At 41.4% G+C, this 23,711-nt stretch overlaps 1 protein-coding gene across 2 annotated transcripts in view; it reads left to right on the top strand.

The window, feature by feature from the left end:
* Positions 1-23,711, top strand: part of Heatr5a (HEAT repeat containing 5A) — a 98,476-nt gene that overhangs the window by 8,978 nt on the left and 65,787 nt on the right. The window contains exons 2-13 of one of the 2 annotated variants that reach the window (XM_028757465.1): positions 115-309; positions 2,322-2,533; positions 3,963-4,071; positions 6,464-6,613; positions 7,356-7,530; positions 8,198-8,355; positions 9,656-9,911; positions 10,818-10,973; positions 12,829-13,079; positions 15,543-15,654; positions 19,508-19,660; positions 20,995-21,094. In XM_028757465.1, coding sequence (XP_028613298.1) covers positions 184-309; positions 2,322-2,533; positions 3,963-4,071; positions 6,464-6,613; positions 7,356-7,530; positions 8,198-8,355; positions 9,656-9,911; positions 10,818-10,973; positions 12,829-13,079; positions 15,543-15,654; positions 19,508-19,660; positions 20,995-21,094 — 1,958 coding nt within the window. In that variant the 5' untranslated portion in view covers positions 115-183. Of the gene's footprint in view, positions 1-114; positions 310-2,321; positions 2,534-3,962; positions 4,072-6,463; positions 6,614-7,355; positions 7,531-8,194; positions 8,356-9,655; positions 9,912-10,817; positions 10,974-12,828; positions 13,080-15,542; positions 15,655-19,507; positions 19,661-20,994; positions 21,095-23,711 lie in introns of both variants that reach the window. The other variant, XM_028757464.1, reaches the window with a different exon arrangement.

Here is a 23,711-nt window from a genome sequence, read left to right as displayed (position 1 = left end):
TGCAGCGGTTCTAAAGCTCTGCTTAGCTGTGCTTTTACTTCTCGTCAGAATCTTCAGCGTTCTCACCACCTTCCTTTTACTCACCTTTCAAGGCGTGTTGTTTCTCCATCACAGGCTTGGTTCCTTAGGTGTATGCAATACATGAGAAGACTTGTGACCAGCTAAGAGAATTTGCTGCAAGGAATGGAATTAGCTCACAGCTTGCTGCTCAATGAAGAAGCATCCAATCAACTAGGGGAAGTTCAGAAGGCTGAGTTTATTTTTGAGTGGTTGAGATACTTGGAGAAGCTCTTGCTAGCAACAAACAGGGTGAGTAACATCGCAAGAGCTGATTTTTTGTTGTTGTTCTGTTATATGCCAGAAATGTTTGGTTCCATTTGTTTCTTTTCTTGCTTTGTCTATAGTCAGCTATTAGTTTGTGAAAGGTAAAACTTCTTAAGACTTAGCAGTGAGTTATTGTGGATCCTTGTCCCTTCTGAAGGATCTCTTTTAATTTTACAAGTTCAAAAAAGCAGAAAGAAATCAGCCAATATTTGTTGTATTGTGTTAAATACATGTAACACTTGGGCTGGATTCAGATCAGTAGTAGTGTGCTGGTCTAGCTTGTGTGAGACCTTGAGTTCAGTCTTCAGTACTCCAAAGTCCATACATACATACATACATACATACATACATACATAATACATACATGCATACATACATACATACATACATACATGCGTACACACACACCACTTACCCACAACCACATTGTGGGTCATCTTTATTATCTTTTGCATCTTGTGTTTCTCCAAATACGTAAAATTCTGATGTCCTGTGATGCTAAACAATCCTGTTGGAATTTTATTTTCAAGAACTGTAAAAAGTATAGAGACTATGAATTGAAAAGCTCTTTTATAAGCGTACTCCTCCTCATAAAGCTCATGAAATAGATAGAAAGAAAGAAAGCTGATTTCTCATCCTGTGTGCCTGCCTTTGTGCGCTAGTATCCATATAAAATGAGGATGGTTTACAGAATCACAGTGTGATATATAATGCAAGAGGGACATGAACACACAGCTCACGGGGAGGTCTGGGTTCTGTATACCCAGCACACATACGTGCACGCGCACACACACAAACCCACACGAATACATGTAGGATTTAACAAAAAATAAATGTTTGTTAATTTAAAAACTGATTTTAAATCATTTGAAGGTAGTTCTCATTCTGAAACAATTTATTGTTACCAGGCTCTATAATATAAAAGATTTGATGAATTTGCTTACCTTCAAGAATAAAAAGTTAGCAGTAAAATATGGTGGATTCCTTGTCCCTTCTGAAGTGTCTCCTGATTTTACATTACAATTGGCTAGGTTCAGGGACATAAGCTAAGATAAAATTCTGGTGCTAGAGAGATGGCTCAGCTGTGAAGAACACGGACTGCTTTTCCAGAGGACCCAGGTTTGATTCCCAGAACTCCCACTGTAGCTTACAACTATCTATAACTCCAGTTCTGGAGCATCCTATGTCCTCTTCTACATCCTTGAGTGTACATGTGGTACAGACATATGGGCAAAACACCAATATACAGAAGATTTGAGACAGTTTCTCTGTGTTGTGTAGCCCTAGCTGTTCTGAAACTGTAGACCAGGCTGGCCTCAAACACAAGAGTTCTGCCTGCCTCTGCCTTCTGAGTGCTGGGATTAAAGGCATCTGCCACCATGACAAACTGGAAAAAGGTGGGTTTTTTTGTTTGCTTCCTTGTTTGTTTGTTTCCTTGTTTTAAGATAAAATTCTTTCTACTAATTGAACACAAACTAAGTTGAGAAATTGAGGCTTCAGTGAGCACCAAGTGCCATTAGCATTGTAGTGACTTCTTTTCAGAGAGCGCCCAGGTAAAGTAGAACGGAACTGTTGGCATCTACATGCATTCACCTATATAAAAAGAAAACTGTGCTAGACTTAGGGAAAGACTTGCATAAATCAGGAGGCTGCTGTAGGTCTACTCCTTGTCTTGGGTTGTAGGCTGCCACCTTAATTGCTCACATAAGTAAATGGGGGAGAGTTGGTTTAGTAAGAAGCTATAAAATCACAAATTTATATGTCTTTCAAATAGATATAGATGAAGTGGATCTCTGTCTCTGTTAATGGAATGCAGTATGTTTCAGAGCTTCCTTTTAGTGATAGCAAAGTGAAGAACCACTTGTAAGTACAGCACAGTGCCCGACTCAGCCACTGTGAGCCTCGTTCAGAACAGTGTTGAGTGTTCCTGGATGGTTCGTACTTCGAGGTTACAGGAGTTACACTGACTTCCTTGTCTTTCGTCACCTTCTTTGTAGGACGACGTCAGGGAGAAGCAGAAGACCCTCGTTGAGCAGCTCCTATCCTTACTGAACAGCTCCCCAGGGCCTCCTACTCGAAAGCTCCTTGCTCAGAATCTGGCCATACTTTATAGTATTGGAGACACTTTTTCTGTTTATGAGACAATCGATAAATGTAATGATCTTATTCGTAGCAAAGATGACTCTCCAAGTTACCTTCCCACCAAACTGTAAGTTAAACATTAAAGCCTAACAATAAAAAATACTGTTTCCTTGTATGGTCTTTCTAAAGTATATAATCTTTGACAGTTGTTCTGAAATTAAGTAGAAATTAATTTTGTTTCAAGTTTTCTTTTTTGCCTTTTGATTGATTGAATGATTGATTGATTGAGTTTGAGGCAGGGTCTCTATGTAGTCCTGGCTGTTCTGGAAAACTCCCTATGTGGATCAGGCTGGTCTTGAACTCACAGAGATCCATCTGTGTCTGCCTCCTGAATTTTGGACTTAAAGGCATTTGCCACCATGCCCAGTTTGATTTAATTTCTAATCTTTTACAAAAAATAGCTGGGCAATGAAGCACACACCTTTAATCCCAGCCCTTGGGAAACAGAGGCAGGCGAATCTCTGAATTGGAGGCCCACCTGGCCTACAATGCGAGTTTCAGAACAGCCAGGTTACACAGAGAAACTCTGTCTCAGAAAACAAAAAGAAATAAACAAACAAAAAACCGTTTTGCTATCAAGAAAGTCCTTTCAAACATATTTTAATGGAGCTAGAGAGATGGCTCAGCAGTTAAGGTCCTTGTTGCTCTTACAGAAAACCTAGGATCAGTTCTTAGCATCCATAGGTTGGCTCACAACTGCCAGTAACTCCAGTACCAGGAGATTCAGTGCCCTCTTTTAACCTCCACAGGCACCAGGAATGCATATGATGCACATACATGCATATAGGCGAAAGACTTGTACACCTAAAATAATTCTTTTAAAAAAATTAGGGGCCAAGAACATATAACTTAGCAGTAGAACACATGCCTAGCATTCAGAAGGCCCAGCACTAAGTAACAGTAAGATAGGACTGTCACTCAGCGTACATAGAGGGCCTTGGCTTCAATCCCCATACTGTAATTCATAACCACAACAAAAAGACTACTTAAGACATGGTAAGTCTAGCTTTAGATTGAAAACATCTTAAGAATGTTTTCAGTTCTTCAGATTTTGTTTATTCTTTTATTAAGTTCTTAGTAGTAAACTAAGACAAAATAAAATACAGGTTAATGGTAGATACTTCACCACAGTTAATAGCACTTTAAGGAGTTGGAGAGGTGGCTCAGTGCTTAAGAGCATGAACCACTCTTCCAGAAGTGGACTCTTAGTACTCATCCATGGTCAGGCAGCTCACAATTGCCTTTAACTCCAGCTCCAGGGGAATCTGATGCCCCCTCCTGGCCTTTGTGGGTACTGCACTCACATGCACATATACAGGCATACACATACCCACCTAATTTTAAAATTTTTTTAATACCTGAAGACACTCCCCAGAATGTAAAAATTGCAACCATGAAAATGGTAGAAATTTAATAGTCACGTTTACATAGTCTTACGATTTTCATGCCCTGCCTGTTTTTTGGCCATGACATTTTGTCTAATTTAAATGTTTCAGTGCTGCTGTGGTGTGCTTGGGTTCCTTGTACAAGAAGTTGGGTAGAATACTGGCTAACAGCTTTACTGACACAGTGGGGAATATTCTTAAAGCTATGAAGAGTGCAGAGGTAAGTACAACCGAAGAGTAGCATGAGAGCATTTTATTGGTTCATACGTATGGAGTTAATAAAAGGTTTACATTCTTTAAACGTGCAAAGTATCTGTGTAACTTTATCAATTAAATATATCTAGAATATGTACAATACCTGGAAAATAGATTAGTTACTATCCTGGCATTGGAAAGGAGTAAGCAGCGTGTAGTTAGAGGGAAAGAGCGTGGGGAATAAGGCACTGGGAGCTGGAGGGGCTCGAATGCTGGCCAGCAGATTCTCAACCTTTTCCTCACTGGGACCCCGCCTGGCATTACTCCCTGGGGCACCCTTTGTATTAAGACATAGGGTTTCTCTGTATAGCCTGGGCTGTCCTAGAACTCACTCTGTAGACCAGTCTGGCCTCAAACTCAGGAATCCGCCTGCCTCTGCCTCCCAAGTGCTGGGATTAAAGGCATGCGCCACCACTGCCCGGCTAAGACTGACTCTTAATGTAACTTCCAAGTTCCTATAATCTCTCACCAACTGTCATTTTACCAGTATTGAAATTAAGCTTATACGTTAATCAAAACATTTAAGTCTTATCATTGCACGTATTTAGGATAACATTAAAAGATCACAGCAGGTGGTTGTCATTCTTTCTTAGAGTAGCAGTCTGGGAAACAGCCCTAAATCATTTGTAGAAAGATAGGCGAACTTCACATTTCTGAAATGTAACAAGACAAAATGTGAGGAAATTAAACTCTATTAAATTTAAGATTTGTACTAAAGTCAACCACCAAGGTGTGAAGTCTGTGTTCCAGACTGGTGGGGTTGCCGAGCACATGTCTCTTCAGCAGTGTTTTCCAAAAGATGGATGATGTCAGTCAGACTTTCTGTGTCAGTAAATTTGGTGCTATTCATGGGAGAGGAATTTTCAACATGCCCCAACCCTAGGCACAGCACCACATTCGTGTGACGTCTGCTGAGACAGGGAGAATGAATCTTTACAAGCATTGAGCCCTGTTTGTTATCCAGCCCCATGTGGTCAGCTCTGAAATCCTACACATGAGCAAGCACTGAAGGACTCATCATGGTGTGTGTGTGTGTGTGTGTGTGTGTGTGTGTGTGTGTGTGTGTGTGTACAGGTAACAACAGTCAAAGAAAGCCATGAATTTGAGAGGGAGTAAGGTAAAGAGGACGTGAGAGGTTGTAGGGAGAAGACAAGGAGGGTTTAGAGGAAGGAAAGAATGGAGGAAGTGATATAATTATATTTTAATTAAATTTTTGAAGATGAAAAAAGGCATAGAAAAAATACATTTTATTAAAAATGAATGTCTGTAAGAACTTTAATATAGCTGAAACCATTTTCTATTTTCCCCTTATCTCCATCAGCTAAGCTATGCAGCTTTGGGTTAGGAGAGGTATACTCTACAAATACCAGAGGTTTTAGTATCTTGTTAAGTATTTCACTACTTTCCTCCTTGTTTACCTTTATTACATAGTCAGGTACCACATCGTAGGAATCAGAAGTGGGTCCACGCTTGACCCACACCCATCAGTGTTGTAAACCTTGTGGATGGGGGAGTGGAGCTAGGTTCCCAGATTCCTGCGTTGTGCTGTTTATTTTGTTAACCTATGATTTCTGTTCCTTTGAACAAAGAAAACTGGTGGTGTTACTGTGGAAGTGCTGGTTGGTGCTGGTCCTGGTCTTTCATCAACTTTATTACAGTGGCCTCCACTTCCAGAGACATCTTGGACATTTAGTAAAGCACCATCAAACCTCACTCCCACTGCCTCTCAGGTTCATTTTCTCCTCAATTTACTCATGAGGAAATAGAATGAACAACTTAGAAATCACACAGCTTTTGAGACCTAAAAATAAGATCCAGGTACCTTTGTGGAGGGGTGTGTGTGTGTGTGTGTGTGTGTGTGTGTGTGTGTACTACAAACATGCCTGGTGTTCCTTATAGGCCAGAAGAAGGCATAGGAGTCCCTGAAACTGGAGTACAGATGATTGTGAGCTGCTGTGTGGTTGCTGGGATTTGAACTCATGACCTCTGAAAGAGCAGTCAGTGCTGTTAATCACTGAGCCAACTCTCCAGCCCTTGTTTTTTGGTGGTGAGATTGAACATGGAGCCTGGCTAGACAAATATCTCACTGAGATACAGCTATAGTTCAGGTCTGAGCCTCACCAAGTGCTGGGATGTAATATGGACAGATAGTACTTTGTGTTGAGATGTAATATGTGCAGATAGCACTTTTAAACAGGGAGCTGTGTGATGAGTGTTTCCTGATGCCAGAATAAGCTGGTGAGTATATAAAGAAACCTGCATTTTCTTAAATCTGTAGTAAACACAGTGTTTATAAGGTGCCGCTCTCTGTGTGGCCTTCCACGTTATTCTTTACGTTGTTCTTTTCGTCTTGGCAGTCTCAAGGCCGCTATGAGATCATGCTGAGTCTGCAGAGTATACTGACCGGACTGGGTGCTGCTGCTGCACCTTGCCACAGGGATATTTACAAGGCTGCTCGGTCCTGCTTAACAGACAGATCCATGGCTGTCCGATGTGCCGCTGCCAAGGTAGAATGGTCTGGTCGCCACTTTCCTAAAGCATGTGCCAAGGGAGTGAAGTCCCCTCCACATGATATTAGGGCTGCAACCCTGGGCTCCTCACGCTGACGTGAGGAGTCAGAGGCCTGAAGAGAAGGTCAGGCGTCCACACTTACGGATGCATGGTGTTTCCTGTTTGTCCTGTCAATATCTGTGTGAACCAAAATGTGTATGTTTAGATTTATTATTTTCTTCTTTTTTAAATTATCCTTAGCATAGTTGACTGAGAAGAACAGTGATGTCCCATGTGATTGCTTGAATTATCCTCACTGTTGCGCATGTCTAACAGGCTGACTCTAAAGGGGTTTTTTTTTTTTTCTTAAATGTGTTTCTGGGAATTAGAAGGAGGTTGTCCTCTCACCTCTTTTATAATTGTATGTGTGAGTTTTAATAGTTCTTGGTTATTCCTGTCAACATAGAAAATACTGTGAAGCCGGGCGGTGGTGGCGCACGCCTTTAATCCCAGCACTTGGGAGGCAGAGGCAGGCGGATTTCTGAGTTCGAGGCCAGCCTGGTCTACCAAGTGAGTTCCAGGACAGCCAGAACTACACAGAGAAACCCTGTCTTGAAAAACCAAAAAAAAAAAAAAAAAAAAAAGAAAATACTGTGAAGTTGTGGTTTTGTTAGACTATTGTGTTTCTACAACTTACACAGCCCTGAACCTGACATTTGTATTTTGTTTCTTCATTAATCTGTGTGTACGTTTGCATAGTGTCTTCTTGAACTCCAGAATGAGGCCGTCTTTATGTGGAGCACAGACCTGGACAGTGTGGCCACCCTATGTTTTAAGTCCTTTGAAGGTTCCAATTATGATGTGCGGATATCAGTTTCGAAACTGCTGGGTACAGTGTTGGCTAAAGCTGTCATCGCTAAGCATCCGGGAGCAGGTAAAGTTATTCAGTTATCCTCAGAGTGTCTTCTTTAACTCTCCTGTGCTGATAATACATGTAACATTACAGCTCCCCATTCTTAATTTTTTGAGAAGTAGAATATAAATCAGCTGAGGTTCACAAACATTGTTGCATTGTTATAGGTCCTAAGACATCATTCTCAAACAATTCAGTAATTAGAGGAAAAAACCCCAAACAATTCTAAAAGTATAGTGTGCTTTATTCAATTATTGTCTTTTTAAAAAAATGGATTTTGGCCAAGAAGTGGTGGCATACACCTTTGAGGAAAGAGAGTAGGGGAGCAGGACCCTAAAGTGGCATAGAGTGTCCATGAGGGCACATAGGGACACCTTAAGGCTCGGGATTGAACTGACAGCCCTGTATGTCCTAGGCAAGCATCGTGCCACACAGCTACATCCCCAGCCCTCCCAGGGCTCATCCCGATGGACCAGTAAATTGTCTTGTGACTTCTTTTGTGTATTAATATACAGAATTCCTGTGAATTTTCCATTACATTTGGATTTTTAGTTTTTCTGTCAGTATGCTTGCTTTTGGGAAGTGGAGACCATGTATGAATGTGGCTCAGTAGCAGGGCATGCGCTTAGAGTGAAATTAAAATTCAGTCTTCAAACTATGAATTGCTGTTTGTTCTTTGTCATAGCAGCCTCACGGCAGAGTGCTCGCAAAGTGTCACTGGAGGAAGTTCTGGAACTGCTGGGAGCGGGGTTTCTGCGTGGGAGTTCAGGATTCCTTCGAGCCAGTGGAGATATGCTGAAAGGAAGCAGTTCAGTCAGCAGAGACGTTCGAGTTGGAGTTACTCAGGTCAGAATCAGAACTCAGTCACCTACATGTAATCTCCACTGGCCTCTAGTCAGAGTTTTAGTGTCTGACTCCACCATTCGAAGTTGCTAGTTCTGCTCGTGTTTACAAATCCCTATGGTGAACTTAAAGCAGTTTTGAAAACAAGGTTACAAAGTAAGTAAGAGTCTTGTAACCCAAATGTGGTTTTAATTTTTCGTAATGGGCTTTACTTAGTTCCTTTACGGCAGTCATTTTTTCTTTTCTGTACTGCCGTGTGTCTCATGTCTTATCGTGTCTTCCACTGTGGTTTGAACGCTTATGCAGCGCGGTTTAAATACCAGTACCTATTACTTAATGTATCAAGATAACATGATTTTAACTCCTACAAAAGAGCATGCCATACAGTCTGTGTGTTTGCTGTGTTATTTTCTGTCCTGAACACAGATTTTAAAGCTAAACTCTTGGAAAGGTTTCTTAGAATAAAACACTAGGAAGGCCACACTGCAGCCTCACCCCAAACCAGCTTCTTCCTAGGTGTTGTGATTCAACACAGACTCCTCTAGAAAAGTTGTGACGGACTGCACTGCACTGGAGATGAAGTCCAGCCAGCAGGCTCTGGCCTGCCATGTACAGGTCGTTGTCTACATCCCTAAAATTTACTAAGTCCAGCCAAAAAAAATGAAGTCAGTGCATGCTGAAGACTTGAAGTGAACAATTTAAAATGAAGTAACAATCTCTGTTCACCCTGCTGGCTTGTGCTGTGTGACTAGTTCATGATGTGAGAGGTCTCCGGTGTGACTGTGAACTGTTCCCATACTTCTGTTGCTTGTCTTTGCATCTGGGGTAAGACAGACACTGCACATTCGTGGAGACAGAGAGCAGCGACTCATCTTGGTGGTTCCCCTGAGGTGTCTAGAGCAGTCCTTTGGAGTTCTGGTATCCGAGTGTGGCTAATGAAAGTGCCCGTGCGTTTGAATTCAGCTTGCTTGTTAGTGAGGTTAAGTATCTTAAGCCTTTGTTTCCAGAAGCCAGGAACACATTTTACAAATTATCTGGCAATAGCTCTCTACTGAACATCCGCAGGGCCTGGCCGCAGTAGAAAGAGGCACAGCAGAAGTGGAATCTGCACTGAAAGACTGTACGTAACTCCAGTCTTACCAGAAACAAACAAATACCTAATGCCACACTAGCTGGATCTAGTGACTGAGTCAGGGGAGGATGCAGTGTGGAGTGGAAATTTCACGTATTTTTGTGAACAAAAGAGATGTTGATTTGCAAGTGAAATGATCAAAGTTTGAAGATGAAACTGCTTTCTTTTTAGGCCTACGTGGTGTTTGTTTCAACGTTAGGAGGAGCTTGGCTAGAGAAGAATCTCGCTGTCTTTCTTTCCCATATCCTAAGCCTTGTATCACAGTCCAATCCTAAAGCCACACAAACGCAGATTGATGCCGTCTGCTGTCGCCGCTGTGTCTCATTTATTCTCCGAGCAACTATAGGAGGCCTGCTTGGAGAAAAGGCTCAGATTGCTGCTGCAAAGGACATCTGCCAGGCCGTCTGGAAGCTAAAGAAAGTTATGGGTATGGATCTGCTAAAGAAGTCTGGCTTGCCAGTGTCAGAGGAGCCACCCGTTGAAGAGCAGTGCTTCTGTATTACTATACATTTTAAAAATGCTTTTTAAAAACAACTTATTTATTCATGTGTTTGTATCTCCATGTTCTGCATCTATACACATGCATGTTAAGTGCCTTTGGAGAATAGGTCATCAGATCCCCTGAAGCTTGAGTGGTTGTGTGTCACCCAACATGGATGCTAGGAATCAGGTCCTCTGGGAGAGCAGAAGGTGCTTTTAACCGCTGAACCGCCTCTCTAGTCCCATAACAAAAATCTTAAAGGCTGGTTATAGCAGTCCTTAGAATTCATGTTAGGGTTCCTATACACCTTAAGATGGCTGCTGTTTTTAATATATTGTCCACTCTCATCACCCTGAATTTTTCTTACTTGATATTAGCCAAAAGGTGGGAAAGTGGTGTTTTCAGTTTTCTTTGTCATTGTCTATAGCTGACAGAGTAACAAGGGATCTGATCATGTTGTGTGACTTGAATCTTAGTTCAGGGGCTGGAGCATTGGCTCAGTGGTTAAGAGTACTCATTGCTCTTGAAGAGGACCTGGGTCTGATTCTCAGCACTTACATGATGACTCATAATTGTCTGTAACTCTCGTCCCAAGGAGTCTGACGCCTTCATCCGGCCTCCTGAAGCACCAAGCACACATGCTTTGCACATACACACATGCAGACAAAATGCTCATACACATAGTAAAATTAATTATCTAAAAATATTTTTCAAGATATCTATTAGTTCAGGCTCAGTTTATCCTCTATGTGATTGCCCATTTAAACATTACGCTTCTCTGCTCCTAACACTGGGTTCCTATGATGTGTGTTTATGAAAGTGATGCATAAGTCGTTCCTGTGTTTCTGGCAGATGCCGTATTGAGTGACGGTAATCTGGAAACCCGCCTCAGTTCCATGGATGTAGCAGCCAGCCAGCATATGCTGGTTTGTGCATTACAAGAACTCGGAAATCTCATACACAGTCTCGGCACTACCACCGCACCTTTGCTCCAGGATTCCAGTACAGGTAAGTGTGCTGTCCGAGACTGTTCAGTTCTGCATTTCACTTGTACGGGAGGAAGGAAATCTCCATGATGCGAGCGAGCTGGAGCTGACTGTGCAACCACTGGAGACACGTTAGATAATTCATGGAAGCTTCTAGTCAAGACTATTCTACAATATAATGTGTTTGAAGGCTGGAGGGATGGATCAGTGGTTAAGAGCACATGCTGGTCTTCCTAGGAAACTGAGCTCGGTTGTCAGAAATCATGTCTGGCTGTTTAGTTCCACCAGTAATTAGCTCCAACTGACCTCTGAGGGCACATGTAATGTTCCTTCACACACACACACACACACACACACACAAACTTAAAGAGAGGAGAGGGCTTTCCGGGTTTTTGGATCAGGTTGTTTGTCATGTAGTTAAAGGTTGTTCTGTGGCAAGGTATGGCAAGATACACCCCTCAATCTTAGTACTCAGAGGGCAAAGGCTACATGGTGAGATCCCATCCTTACAGAAACAATTGGAAAGCTGTTTTGTAACGCTGTCCTCATTCCTCTTTCTGAAGTGTAATGGAAAACTTCCAGAGAAGTACGCCTGGATTTCTGTCCTCTGCAGTGAAAACACCACTGTCTGTGGACTGTATACAGCCCATTCCTCGGGGGTCTTTTAAGCTGTTTTTATTTCTTTCTGAAAATAATTCTCTGCCTTTTAAAATAATTTATCAACATTGTGATATCTTCAGATAGCACAAAGTTCACTCCTTTAAAATATGCTACTCAGTGGTTTTGTGAGTTCACAGTTCTATGATTACCACCCTGCTTAACTGAGGCTGTTTGTATCAAAGGAGTATGATCAGGAATGTCTTCAGTGGCCGTGTCTGCCTGTCCTTCCCAGATGACGTGGCTACCCGTCTGCTTTCCACCTCTGTCAGTTTACCTGCTTAGGCTGCATTGTGTCAGGAAAATCCTCTTAAGATGTGGTCTGGAGTGGCTAGGTTTTAGGTTTTGTTCTTTTTTTTCCTGTGTGTGGCTTTGTTTTTTGTCATGCTTCCTGCTTACTGAATACTTTTGTGTTTCTTTCATTTATATGTTCGTAAGCCCTTTAAATTTCTGTGACAGTTGGCAGGAAACTTGCATGTTTCAACAAAGGTCTCTCTTGAATAAATAAATAGAAACTTTTTTTTTTTTGCTGTTCACTGTACTCTAACATGTTGTTAGTGGGTTAGACCACTGAAGTCCTGGCAAAACCTTAGTTTTAGAATTTACTGTAAGATAAAAGCCATGCTGTAGATGAGAAGTGTATTACCATAGCTGTAATGTGCTAAAGAGATTTTTCTACAGGAGCAATAAGGTGGAAAGATGACTTAGAGGTTAAGTACACAAACCCAGGTTTGACCCCAGCTCGCAGGTCAGGCAGCTGGTAGCTGCTGTGACTCCAGCTCTGGTGTCCAGTGCTTCTGGCCTCTGTGGGCATCTGCTCACATGCCTACATGTGAGCAGATAACCAACTAACTAAACTAACCACATAACTAAAACAAATTAAAATGATCTTTCTTTTAAAAGGGAGTTAGGACAAGGTAGGACTTTTTAAAGGTGGTATTGTTTTGTATTGGCAATTTTAGTTCCTAATACAATGCTAAATCACTAGAAATAAAATGTTTCTTTTTTTTATTAACGTAGCTTAAGTTTATTTTCATGAGATAATACTAGAAGAGATCTCTACATTGAAAACAGAAAACAATTTATGTCTCACTTCTTTTGTTGTGATTTGGTTTCTCATAGAAGTAGTATATTTTATATGTCCATTCTTTTGGCAGTCTTACGGCTTAAATGAGTTAAGTCTGTATACATAAGTCATTTGTTTTACTCTGTCCTTCCAGGCCTTCTGGACAGTGTCGTTTCGGTGGTTCTGCACCCTAGCATTTCTGTTCGACTGGCTGCAGCCTGGTGCTTGCACTGCATTGCTGTGGCATTGCCTTCTTACCTGACACCTCTCTTAGATCGCTGCCTAGAGCGGCTCACGATACTGAAGTCTTCACCGGAAGCAGTGACTGGCTTTGGTTTTGCTGTGGCGGCCTTGCTAGGTGCAGTGACACACTGTCCTTTGGGAATTCCTCACGGAAAGGGCAAGGTAATGATTTCATTCTCTGTGTAGTGGTGTTCAAGTTTTTGTGAAATGGGTTGCTGGTGGTATGCCACCCAGTTAAAGCCGTGTAGGACAGCAGCATGTCGCTTGAGTGTTCTTTGTGTGTTGAACTTTAGCCACACAGTCTCTGAGAAATGATGCTTGTCCTCACCTTTCTCAAGGAGTGCTTCCCAGTCTAGACAGCATGACTCACAGATGGAGTCATACTTAGTGTGCTTTGACTCCAGTACTGGGGTGGGGAAAGTGCACTTCCTGTGCTTCTACTAGAAGGCTCTCTATGAGATAACAGAGTTTGCAGTGGATCTAGCCTTGCCACACAAGTCTATTTAAAATCACACACTGCAGACTCTGCTTTCTCCTTATAGTAATACAGCTTTTGCCTTTTAAAATACCATTATAATCTTGGCTGCACTCAGCTTTTAAGCCCATTTTTTTTAGAGGCTGAGGCAAAAGGATCAGGAGTTGGAGAGTGGCCCTTTAAAAAAAAAATTGAAGGACAACTGGACTTATGAAAAAAACCGAGTGTCATTTAATAAAGTTATAGTTATTGTCAGTATTGGTGGTGTTACTTTTGAATTTGTTTACATGTAGTTGTATAAAACAGATAAATAACATATCCAGGAGCCGAGACTCCCCACGTAAGAACAAGGAGAGCTATAGTTGGAGAATGAGGAAGTTAAATAAAAGCCCATATGTTAAGTTGAAGTTATCACTATGAACTCAGTTTTATTTCTTTCAAAATAAATACTACGGCCCCATTCTTTCTACTAGAAATGACTAGAAGCAGTAATTAGCCAGTAATGGAGAATAGCGGAGCGATGACACTGAGACTCTAAATGCCTCTTCCTGCCTCCCCGCCAAAAGACATCAGGGTTCAATCAAGCAGTTATATGTACAACTTTATAATATATCCTCTACAACAACGTCAAAAATTCAAATATCTTTATATTGTCAGTGTCATAATAAACTGACTGGCAAGTTGAGGAAGTCCCTTGGTTTTGTTTATTTGTTTGTTTGATTGATTGGACTGTTTTAATCTTATTTGTATATTTCGCCTGGGTGTATAGGTATGTGTACTTCATACATGTCTGGTACCCATGGAGGTCAGAAAAGGGTATCAGATCCCATGAAACTGGAATCACAGATAATTGTAAGCCACTTCCTCATTCTCCAATTATAGCTCTCCTTTTTCTTACGTGGGAAGTCTCATGTGGGTGCTGAGAACTGAACATGGGTCCTCTGCAAGAGCAGCAGGTACTCTTAACTGCTGAACCGTTTCTCCATCCCCGCCACCCTTCAGAGCTAACATGTTATCAGTGTGTGTATTAAGTTTGTCCTCGACTCTCATTAATTCTGACCCCTCACATGTGAAATTTCTTCTGAGAAGATGCCTCTTGTCCTGACTTGATAAAATGGTTGTTTCATCCTTTCTTTTTCTGAGTGTCACCTGTTAACTCTATAACCTGTGGTTAGCATAGCTGCCTTCTTTAGGGACTGTGTGCAGCTCCTACAGCCTGTAGTCCAGAGGTGCTTGGTAATGTGCTTTCTCAGACTCGATGCTGCATTCTTCCTGGCCTTTGAACTCTATAAACACAGGATGCATACGTTTTAAATACCTGATTCTTTTTTTTTTTTTTTTTTTTGGTTTTTCGAGACAGGGTTTCTCTGTGTAGCCCTGGCTGTCCTGGAACTCACTCAGTAGACCAGGCTGGCCTCGAACTCAGAAATCCGCCTGCCTCTGCCTCCCAAGTGCTGGGATTAAAGGCGTGCGCCACCACCGCCCTAAATATCTGACTCTTTCTCTGTTGCTCACACTGTCTATTTTAGAAACGTGTTAGGGAATCCTGCTCCACTGCTTTTGGGAAGACCATTATCGAGTTTGTATATAGAATTTTATAAAGGGAAACTTCTATAATGTAGTTTTTTCTGGTGATTACTGACCTAAAAGTTTAAATGCTTAAAGCAAAGTAAACAAATTCTGGACAGCTACAGTTTGAATAACCTTACAGTATTGTCACTTGTGCTTCACAAAGAATTGTGCCTGTCAGCCGGGCGGTGGTGGCGCACGCCTTTAATCCCAGCACTTGGGAGGCAGAGGCAGGCGGATTTCTGAGTTCGAGGCCAGCCTGGTCTACAGAGTGAGTTCCAGGACAGCCAGGGCTACACAGAGAAACCCTGTCTCAAAAAATAAAAAAATAAATAAAAAAAAAAAAAAAAAAAAAGAATTGTGCCTGTCAGTGTACCATTTACTCACCTAGTTTTTATCCTTGAAAATTTAATTGTTTATAGTTTCTTGTGTGATATCACCCTATCATGAAGCCTGCACAGTTGACCATGGTTGTAATTTATTCTATGTAAGAACAAGTCTTCCAAGAGATTGTAATTAGTTTCTTTCACCTGAATTAATTTGTAAGCTGATTTTTATTGTTTTGTTCTGTATACAAGCAGATTATCATGACATTGGCAGAGGATTTGCTGTGTTCCGCTGCTCAAAACAGTCGCCTGTCACTTCAACGCACACAAGCTGGGTGGCTGCTGATTGCTGCTCTCATGACACTAGGTAACAGTTCGTTAGAGGGTTTCCATAATAGTGAAATAATTGTGTTTCTAGATCAAAACGTTGCTTTTACTGTGTATCAGAATTTAAGTAACCACTAAAATGCTTTTCTCATATTGGCCTTAAGATGTCCTGGCCAGGCAAGTGTTTATTCCTGGCACTCAGGAGGCAGAGGCAGACAGCTCTCTGAGTTCAAGGGCAGCCATGGCTGTCTCAAAGAACAACACTAAAAAATACCCTGATACAACCCATTCACTTCAGCCTATAAGTTCAACATCAATCTGGCTGACATAAGGTGATCTTGTCTCCAACAAACAAGAAACCAAGGGAACATTTACTAACTCTTCTCCCTACAAGTATCCACAGCTATCTGCTGGTTTCTCCTCTAAACCAATTTGTAAGCTGTAAGTAGGATAAATGCATTTGATCATTTTTCAAGCTTAAAATCATTCAAACATGTCCTGATGTGTCTCCTTTTCCATGACACTCAGTGTTGTAGTTATAGGCCGTGGGGACACCCTCGTCTGTCACATGGGTCCTAGAATCCAAATTCCAATCCTCATACCTGTGCAGCAGGACTCATTAACCCCGGAGTTTTCTCTCTGCCCCCAATAAATGCAGTACCTGATAAAACCTTTTACATCCAATGTCACTGCACTGGAGGAAGGCTGTACAATGTTCTTTTCCTTAAAACAACAGATGAGTCAGCCTGGCATGGCTGCAGACGGGGCTGAGATAGGAGGATGACATATTTGAGGTTGGCCTGGGCTAGTGAACAAGAACTTACATCAGAGGTGGGGGGTGGGAGGGAGAGGGGAGAGAGACAGAGAGATTGACTTGTACGTTTTATAAAATGTATAGAGTTTTCACTTATGAATATTTAATTGCCGTGTTTTCTTGGGCTCTGTTTTATGTGTATTGTTCATGTTTGTTGGAGTATGTGTGTATGTTTGTGTACATGCACATACAGGGGAGGTGAGCATGGATGTGGAGACTGTAAATTGGCACCTGGTCTCTGTCAGTCACTCAGCACTGTGTCTTTAGAAACAGTGTATCATTGAATCTGGAGCTTCCTGTTTTGGCTGGACTGGCTGCCAGCTCCAGGACTTCCCCTCCCCCACTGGTTACACACACCATGCCAAGCTTTTTACTGCTAACAGAGACTCTCATGTTTGTTCTGCAAACACGTGACAACTGAGCTATCTCCCTGGCCCCTATTTGTTTCATTTTTTATCAGAAATTTTTAGAATATTCTAAAATCCTAGAGGGATTTACCTCAGTGATAAAGTTGCCTAGCATGCATGAAGCCCTAGGTTCAATACCCAGGACTGCAAAAATAAATAAATGAAATCCTAGCAGCTTCTAAAGGAGATGAGTGGTAATTTTGTTTTGGATACCATTATAAATTCATGGAATATTATATATTTGTATGTTTCAAACAGTGCAGTCATTATTCCTTTTGACCCTTGTCTTTGGCAAACTGAAGGCCCTACAGTTTATTCACATGTCTTCTTATGTAGCCCTGGCATTCTTTGGTGTTGGCATTATAAAATGCCCTAGGTGGTGTACATCTTCCCAAAGGTTGCAGCTGCTACTCTTTTTTTTTTTTTTTAAATCAAGTTTCAATTCTTTTATTTTTTAATTATTTTATTTTGGTGTGTAATGGTGGGTGTGATAGTGTGTATATCTTTAAACTGAGTAGTTGGGAGGCCGAGGCAGGAAAATCTCTGTGAGTTTGAGGACACCTGGTCTACATAGCAATTTCCAGGACAGTCAGAGTTACAAAGAGAAACTGTCTTAAAAAGACAAAAAAATGCAAAACACAAAATAATAACAGCAATAATAATTGCACACCAGACACTGAATAAATGCTACCTCAAGCCAGTACTGCTGTCTATATGAACCTAAAGTCTTGGAAACTATCCTATGAGGGAAATACTGTTATTTCTCTTACTAAAAATGAGGAAACCAAGGACAAAAATGTTACTCACCCAAGTTTACATATCTAAGTGGGCAGAAGCAGAATTAGCCGACTCAGGCCTCCCCCACGTGTCTCCTTGAGAGCCTGTTGCAGTTCCCATGCTACAGGGTTCAGAGAAAGGCACAGAGTGGAGAGAGTGCACACCCACAGCTGAATTTGAAAGAATACTGTTTGGGAAGAAAAGCTGAGCTTTAGTTTTTATGTTTCTTAGGGTATTTTGTTTTTAAATGATATTATTATCATCATATATTGCCTTTTAATTATTTTACTTTACTTATTATTGTGAGGGAGGGCACATCTGTAGAGGTCAGAAAATGACTTTTGAGTTGGTCCTATCTTTCCTCCTTTAAGTGGATATTGAGGATGGAGATGGAACAGAGGTCTGTTGTTGTATAGCAAGCTCCTTTCCCTTCTGAGCAGTCTCACCAGCCCACTGCCTTTTGTTGCTTCTGAATTTTGACCTGGAACACGTTGTTATTGATGTTAACAGTGAGAACCTATCGTCTTAGCACTGGGAGGCTGAGGCAGGGGGATCGTGAATTCCAGGCCAGCCTGAGCTCCAAAGAATACCTCAGAAATAGACAGGCTAGAGAGATGGTTCAGGAGCTAAGAGCACTTGTTCTTCCAGAGGACCCTGGTGCTGTTCTCAGCACCCACAAGATAGTTCACAAGCATTTATAACTCTGTCTTAGTTAGCTTTTTTATTGCTGTGGGGAAATACTGTGACCAAGAGCAAGTTCAGGAGGAAAGGGTTTCTTTCAGCTTACAGTTTGTAAGGAGCTGACACAGAGGCCATAGAGGGGTGCTACTTAATGATTTAGCCTGCTTTCTTACAGCACTCAGGACCACCCATCTCAGGGTGGCACCACCTCCCATACCAATCACCAGTCAAGAAAATGTACCACAGGCTCGGCCACAGGCCCCTGGTGGGTGCATTTTCTCAGTTGAGGTTCCTTCCCAAATGACTACCTTATGTCAAGTTGACAAAACTAGCCAGTGTACTCCAGATCTGATCTCCACAGGCATCACACTCTTACATAGTACACATATGTACATGCAAGCAAATCACTAACATACATAAAAACAAGTCTTGGAATTCTTTTTAGCTCCGGGCGGTGGTGGCGCACACTTTTAATCCCAGCACTTGAGAGGCAGAGGCAGGCGGATTTCTGAGTTCAAGGGCAGCCTGGTCTACAGAGTGAGTTCCAGGACAGCCAGAGCCACACAGAGAAACCCTGTCTTGGAAAATCAAAAAAAAAAAAAAAAAAAGAATTCTTTTTAAACAAAACATAGAAGTAGTCAACTTTAGGAGTCAGATGTGCTACCATAAGCCTCTAATAGTAGCATTTGGAAGAATGAGGCAAAAGAAGTCATGGGGTTGGAGAGATGGCTCAACCTTTAACAGCACACAAGGAGTGCTCTTGCAGAGGGCCTGAGCTTGGTTTCCACTCCCATAGCTTTAAGGACCCAACACTCTCTTCTAGCTTCTTTGGACAACTTCCCTTATATGCAAACCCAAACACAGACACACCTGTGTGCCCCTAACTAAACAATAAAATAAAAGTTATTCTGAGGAGAGTTACAATGTTACTTGTTGCCATAGCAATTGTACCTTCCATTTACATGCTACCTGTCAGTTTTTTCAAGTACACTGAAGTTAATTCTGTCACAGGAGACACAGTAGCTAGAAGCTGACACTCCAACCCAGGCTTTGCTGTTGAGGCCCTTGTTTGTTTTTCTGGGCTGCAACATTTAATATTCATTCATTTGAAACCAGAAGATACATTGCAGTTGTGAATTAAAATATTTTCATCTTAAGAGACATCCCTGCTCCCTAGTTGAGCTCTAAAGAGTCATGTTAAGTTGTCTTTGCAGGTCCTGCAGTGGTCAGTCATCACCTCGCTCGAGTTCTGCTGCTGTGGAAGTGTGTCTTTCCAGTGTCTCCCAAAGATCTAGAAACAGAAAAAAGCCGAGGAGATTCGTTTACCTGGCAAGTCACCCTGGAAGGCCGAGCTGGTGCTCTCTGTGGTAGGTTGACTGCCATCTCTCTTCTCCCTGGCCTCCTTCTCCTTTGTATGTTCTGTAGGTTTCATTTAGTGTAAGGGACAGGGATCTGACTGGTGTGTCCATGCCTGAATGTAATCAGTTAGCCGATCATAACTCTGAGTGCTCCTGAGCCGAGTCTGAGAGCTGGATCTTTACTCGATGACTGTATGCCTCATTAGATTCAGGCCAGATGGCAGCCAGCAGGACTGCTTTAAGTAGATAGCCATTTCTCTCTTCAGAAATAGTGAGTTTGATTGAATTAGCCCCGGAGCAGTGTGGTTCCCAGGAAGTATGTGTGACAGTGTATGTAGGCTTGACAATAATTTCTGACTATTAGTTTGAACTAGGGAAAAATGGCTTTCTTAGAAAGAACAGGGAGCACATGCTTGTTTTGTTATCCAATGAATTTTACCCTTAAAAATAAAAAAATAATAATTTCAACCTGACAGTCTAACTATTTATTTTACTCTTCTTTTGAAGCAGTCTCAGTTGTCTGAGTAACTATAAACTCCCTCCTTGGCTAGCATCTGCATGTTTCTGCAATATTAGTGAGAAATTGGTGGACTAATCTGCTTTTTTTTTAAGATTTATTTTTATTTATGTGTATGTGAAAATATCTCTGTGTCTCTCTGTCTTTCTCTCTTTCTCTCTTTCTCTCTCTCTCTCTCTCTCTCTCTCTCTCTCTCTGTGTGTGTGTGTGTGTGTGTGTGTGTGTGTGTGTGTGTGTGTACACCAGTGAGGGCCAGAAGAGGGTCAGATCCCCTTTGAACTGCAATCAAAGTGACATGGTGCTAGGAACCAGATGTGGATCCTACACATTCTTAATCAATGAGACATCTCTCTAACCCCTGATTTCTTTTTTTCTTTGTTTCTTTTCTTTTTTCATTCTTATTTTAAATTTGAGATGTAAGTCTTACTATGTAGCTCTGGCTGTCCTAGAACTCACTGTGTAGACCAGGCTGACCTTGAACTCACAAGAGATCTGCCTGCCTCTCAGATGCTGAGATTAGGTGTTTGGGCCACCATGCCCAACTTTGATTTCAGTTCCTTTTTTAAATTTCTGATCTCAAGGGCTAAGTACAACCCAGGGCAACAACATTTTGTTAATTTATTAGTCTCTTAGCAATCCCAGGAAATTCTTGAAAAATATAATTAAAAATGGAAGATACTAGCTTCCTTTTTAATCACTAGAATTTCAAGATATTTTTTGGTTTGAGCACTTCTTTGTAACATTGCTGATGCTATACATAACTGAATATTCTTCTCTCATGGCCGATGACACCGTACAGGGAGTAAATGTCTGTTCTCATTTTCAGCTGTCAAGAGTTTCATTTCCCACTGTGGTGATCTCCTTACTGAGGAAGTCATCCAGCGTGTCCTGCCGCCACTCCCCTGTGCTGTGGATCTGCTGACTCAGTAAGATCAGCTGTTCAGACTGGTAGAGTTTTCTAAGAGCAGCTAGCTACCTCTTTATAATTCCTCAGATGTATTGATAAGGCAAGCTGATACAGTTGATTCCTTTTGCAGAGGAAGGCAATCATTTAGATATGTGACTTTTCTTCTTCTTTTTTAGGCTAGAGAAAATGCATATTAAAAGGGAAGGAAAATTACTTGGTGAATAATATACCTTTCATAAGGCAGTTTTAACAAGAAATTAAATCCTAAGCCTGCTAACCTTTGCAGGTATGCATTGTATTGGTTTGTTAGTGTTGTTCTATGTTCTTTAGAACTAGATACTTATTAATACATACAGGTTTTTGTATGTTTATAGTTCCTATAGGTTGATTTATCATCTATCTACTAAAACACAGGAAAAGCCAATACTTTTTTAGTGAGTGTGTGTGTGTGTGTATGTGTGTGTGTAACTTACAATTATAAGCACTAATTTCCAAATTAATTAGGTATAGAAAACAGTCTTTCAAAAGTTTTTTTCTGGTATGCTGCTTTATGTATAATGAAAAATGCATTTAAGGTGTAGCCTGTAAAATATGATAATAGATGAGCATCATTGAATTAAGCATGACTAGAGCATTGGCTACAAACAGTAAGGGACACAGTAAATGTTTTAAATTTTATAGGGTCTCAGATCTGCATTGAAGTGGCTCAACTCTGACAGCTCAGAAGGAATCATACATGGTGCTGGGCGATAAACAGCTGTGGCTGTATTCCAGCACTTGATTGGCGGAGACAGACAGTTGTTTTTTTTTAACACTGAACTAGAGCATAAGCAATAGACACACCTTCGATCTGATAGCTTTCTCTCTTTTAGGTTGTTTGTCCTTTTAAATTGACTTATAAGACTTTTTACATATTTGCAATACTATTACTGTCCATTAAAAATACTAAAATATCTTTTTTTTAATTAATAATGTTCTCAATTTAAATGTCACATTTTTTTGGTTAGTAGTGGAGTCTTTTTTGGGAGGGGAGGGTTGTTTTGGTTTTTTGTTTGTTTGGTTTTGTTTTTAAACAGAGTCTCTCTATTTAATGTAGACCTGGCAGTTCTAGAACTCTGTGTGACCAGGCTGACCTTGAACTCACAGAGAGAGAGAGATCCACCTACCTTTCCTCTCATTTCCTTTCAAGTACTGGGATACGAGGTGCAAGCCACCACTCCCAACGTTCATCCTGTATATTTTTTGCTTTGATTTTCTTATATTTCAAGTTTTATCTTTTATGTTTGTATCTTTAATCCATCTTAAGTTGATTTTTCTACCTAGAGTAAGGTAGAAGTCTGTCTTTATACTGCTGAAACAAAACACCACAGACCAGGTGATTCATGCAACAGAAATGTATATATACTGTTCTGGAGACTGAGAGTCTAAGATCAAGGTGCTGGCAGAATGATGTCTGGTAAGGGCCTGCTGCCCATCTCCAAAATGGCACCTTTTTTCCATCTTTTAGACAGGGCGAATTGTTTGTCCTGGTGTAGCAGGAGAGACACAAAGACAAAAGGGAACCAAACTGCCTTCGTCAAACAATTTCATCAAGTCATTTATCATTCATGAGGGCAAAGGCAAAAGGCCCATCCTTCCCATAGTATTGGATTGACAGTAAACATTATTAATTTACTTCTTTGGGTTTAATGGATAGATACCATTTAATGAACTACCTCTGTATAGCTTCAAGCCACCAGGATATATTTAATCTTCCTTCACTTCTCCTACTGAAGAATTTGGAGCCAGAAGTGCTGAGGCATGATGGAATTGCAGGGGAGTAGAGATAGATGGATCTCTGAATTCAAACCAGCCTCGTCTACATAGCTAGTTCCAGGCAAACCAAGGCTATGTGGTAAGGTCCTGCCGCAAACAAAGCAAGGAACAAAAACAAACAAAAAAAAACCTAGGGAAAAAAATTGAACTTTGCAGGGTAGTTGGCTGTGGTGCACAGCTTAATCCCAGAACTCAGAGCCAGAGGCAGACAGAATTCAAGGCCAGCCTGGTCTACACAGTGAGTTTTAGGACACTCAAGGCTGTAACCCCAGAGAAATCCTGGCTCAAAAAAACCCGTGGACTTCACCACGAGGCTGTTCTGGAGCTTCTTCTCCTCTGGACTTTTGCAGAAGTCTGGTCAACAGTAGAGACCTCCTTTCCTGTCGTGTCTCACCTTTTCTGCTCTTACAGTTGTTTATTGAGGTTAGTGGCAGAAGCCATGGATCCTCATGGCAGCTTCCTCAAAGTCACCTGGCTAACACTTGTCAAGATGACTCTAGGGACACAAGACACTAGCCTCTCCCCAGCACCCGGATGCCCCTGGTGTTTCTAGATAGCCTATCCACTGCCAAAAAAGGCAGGAATTAAGTACGTGTACAATGCATGAGTTTTCAGAGACAAAAATTCAAACCAAGCCAAGACCATTTCATTTTCTTTTTTCATGTGGGAAACTTATCCTCATCTGTCTACTTTCAGTCTGTCTGTCCGTCCATCCTTCCTTTGGTGATTGCCATCACTGTCTGACGAGTTATATCCCTAAACATGACTGATGTTCTCTGTGCCCTCATTGCTTCCCTTTGGTCTGCTTGCCTGCACTGTGT

This window comes from Grammomys surdaster, unplaced genomic scaffold (assembly GCF_004785775.1).
Source record: "Grammomys surdaster isolate TR1022 unplaced genomic scaffold, NIH_TR_1.0 126163, whole genome shotgun sequence".
Classification (NCBI taxonomy): domain Eukaryota; kingdom Metazoa; phylum Chordata; class Mammalia; order Rodentia; family Muridae; genus Grammomys; species Grammomys surdaster.
This window is presented reverse-complemented; position numbering and strand designations above follow the sequence as displayed.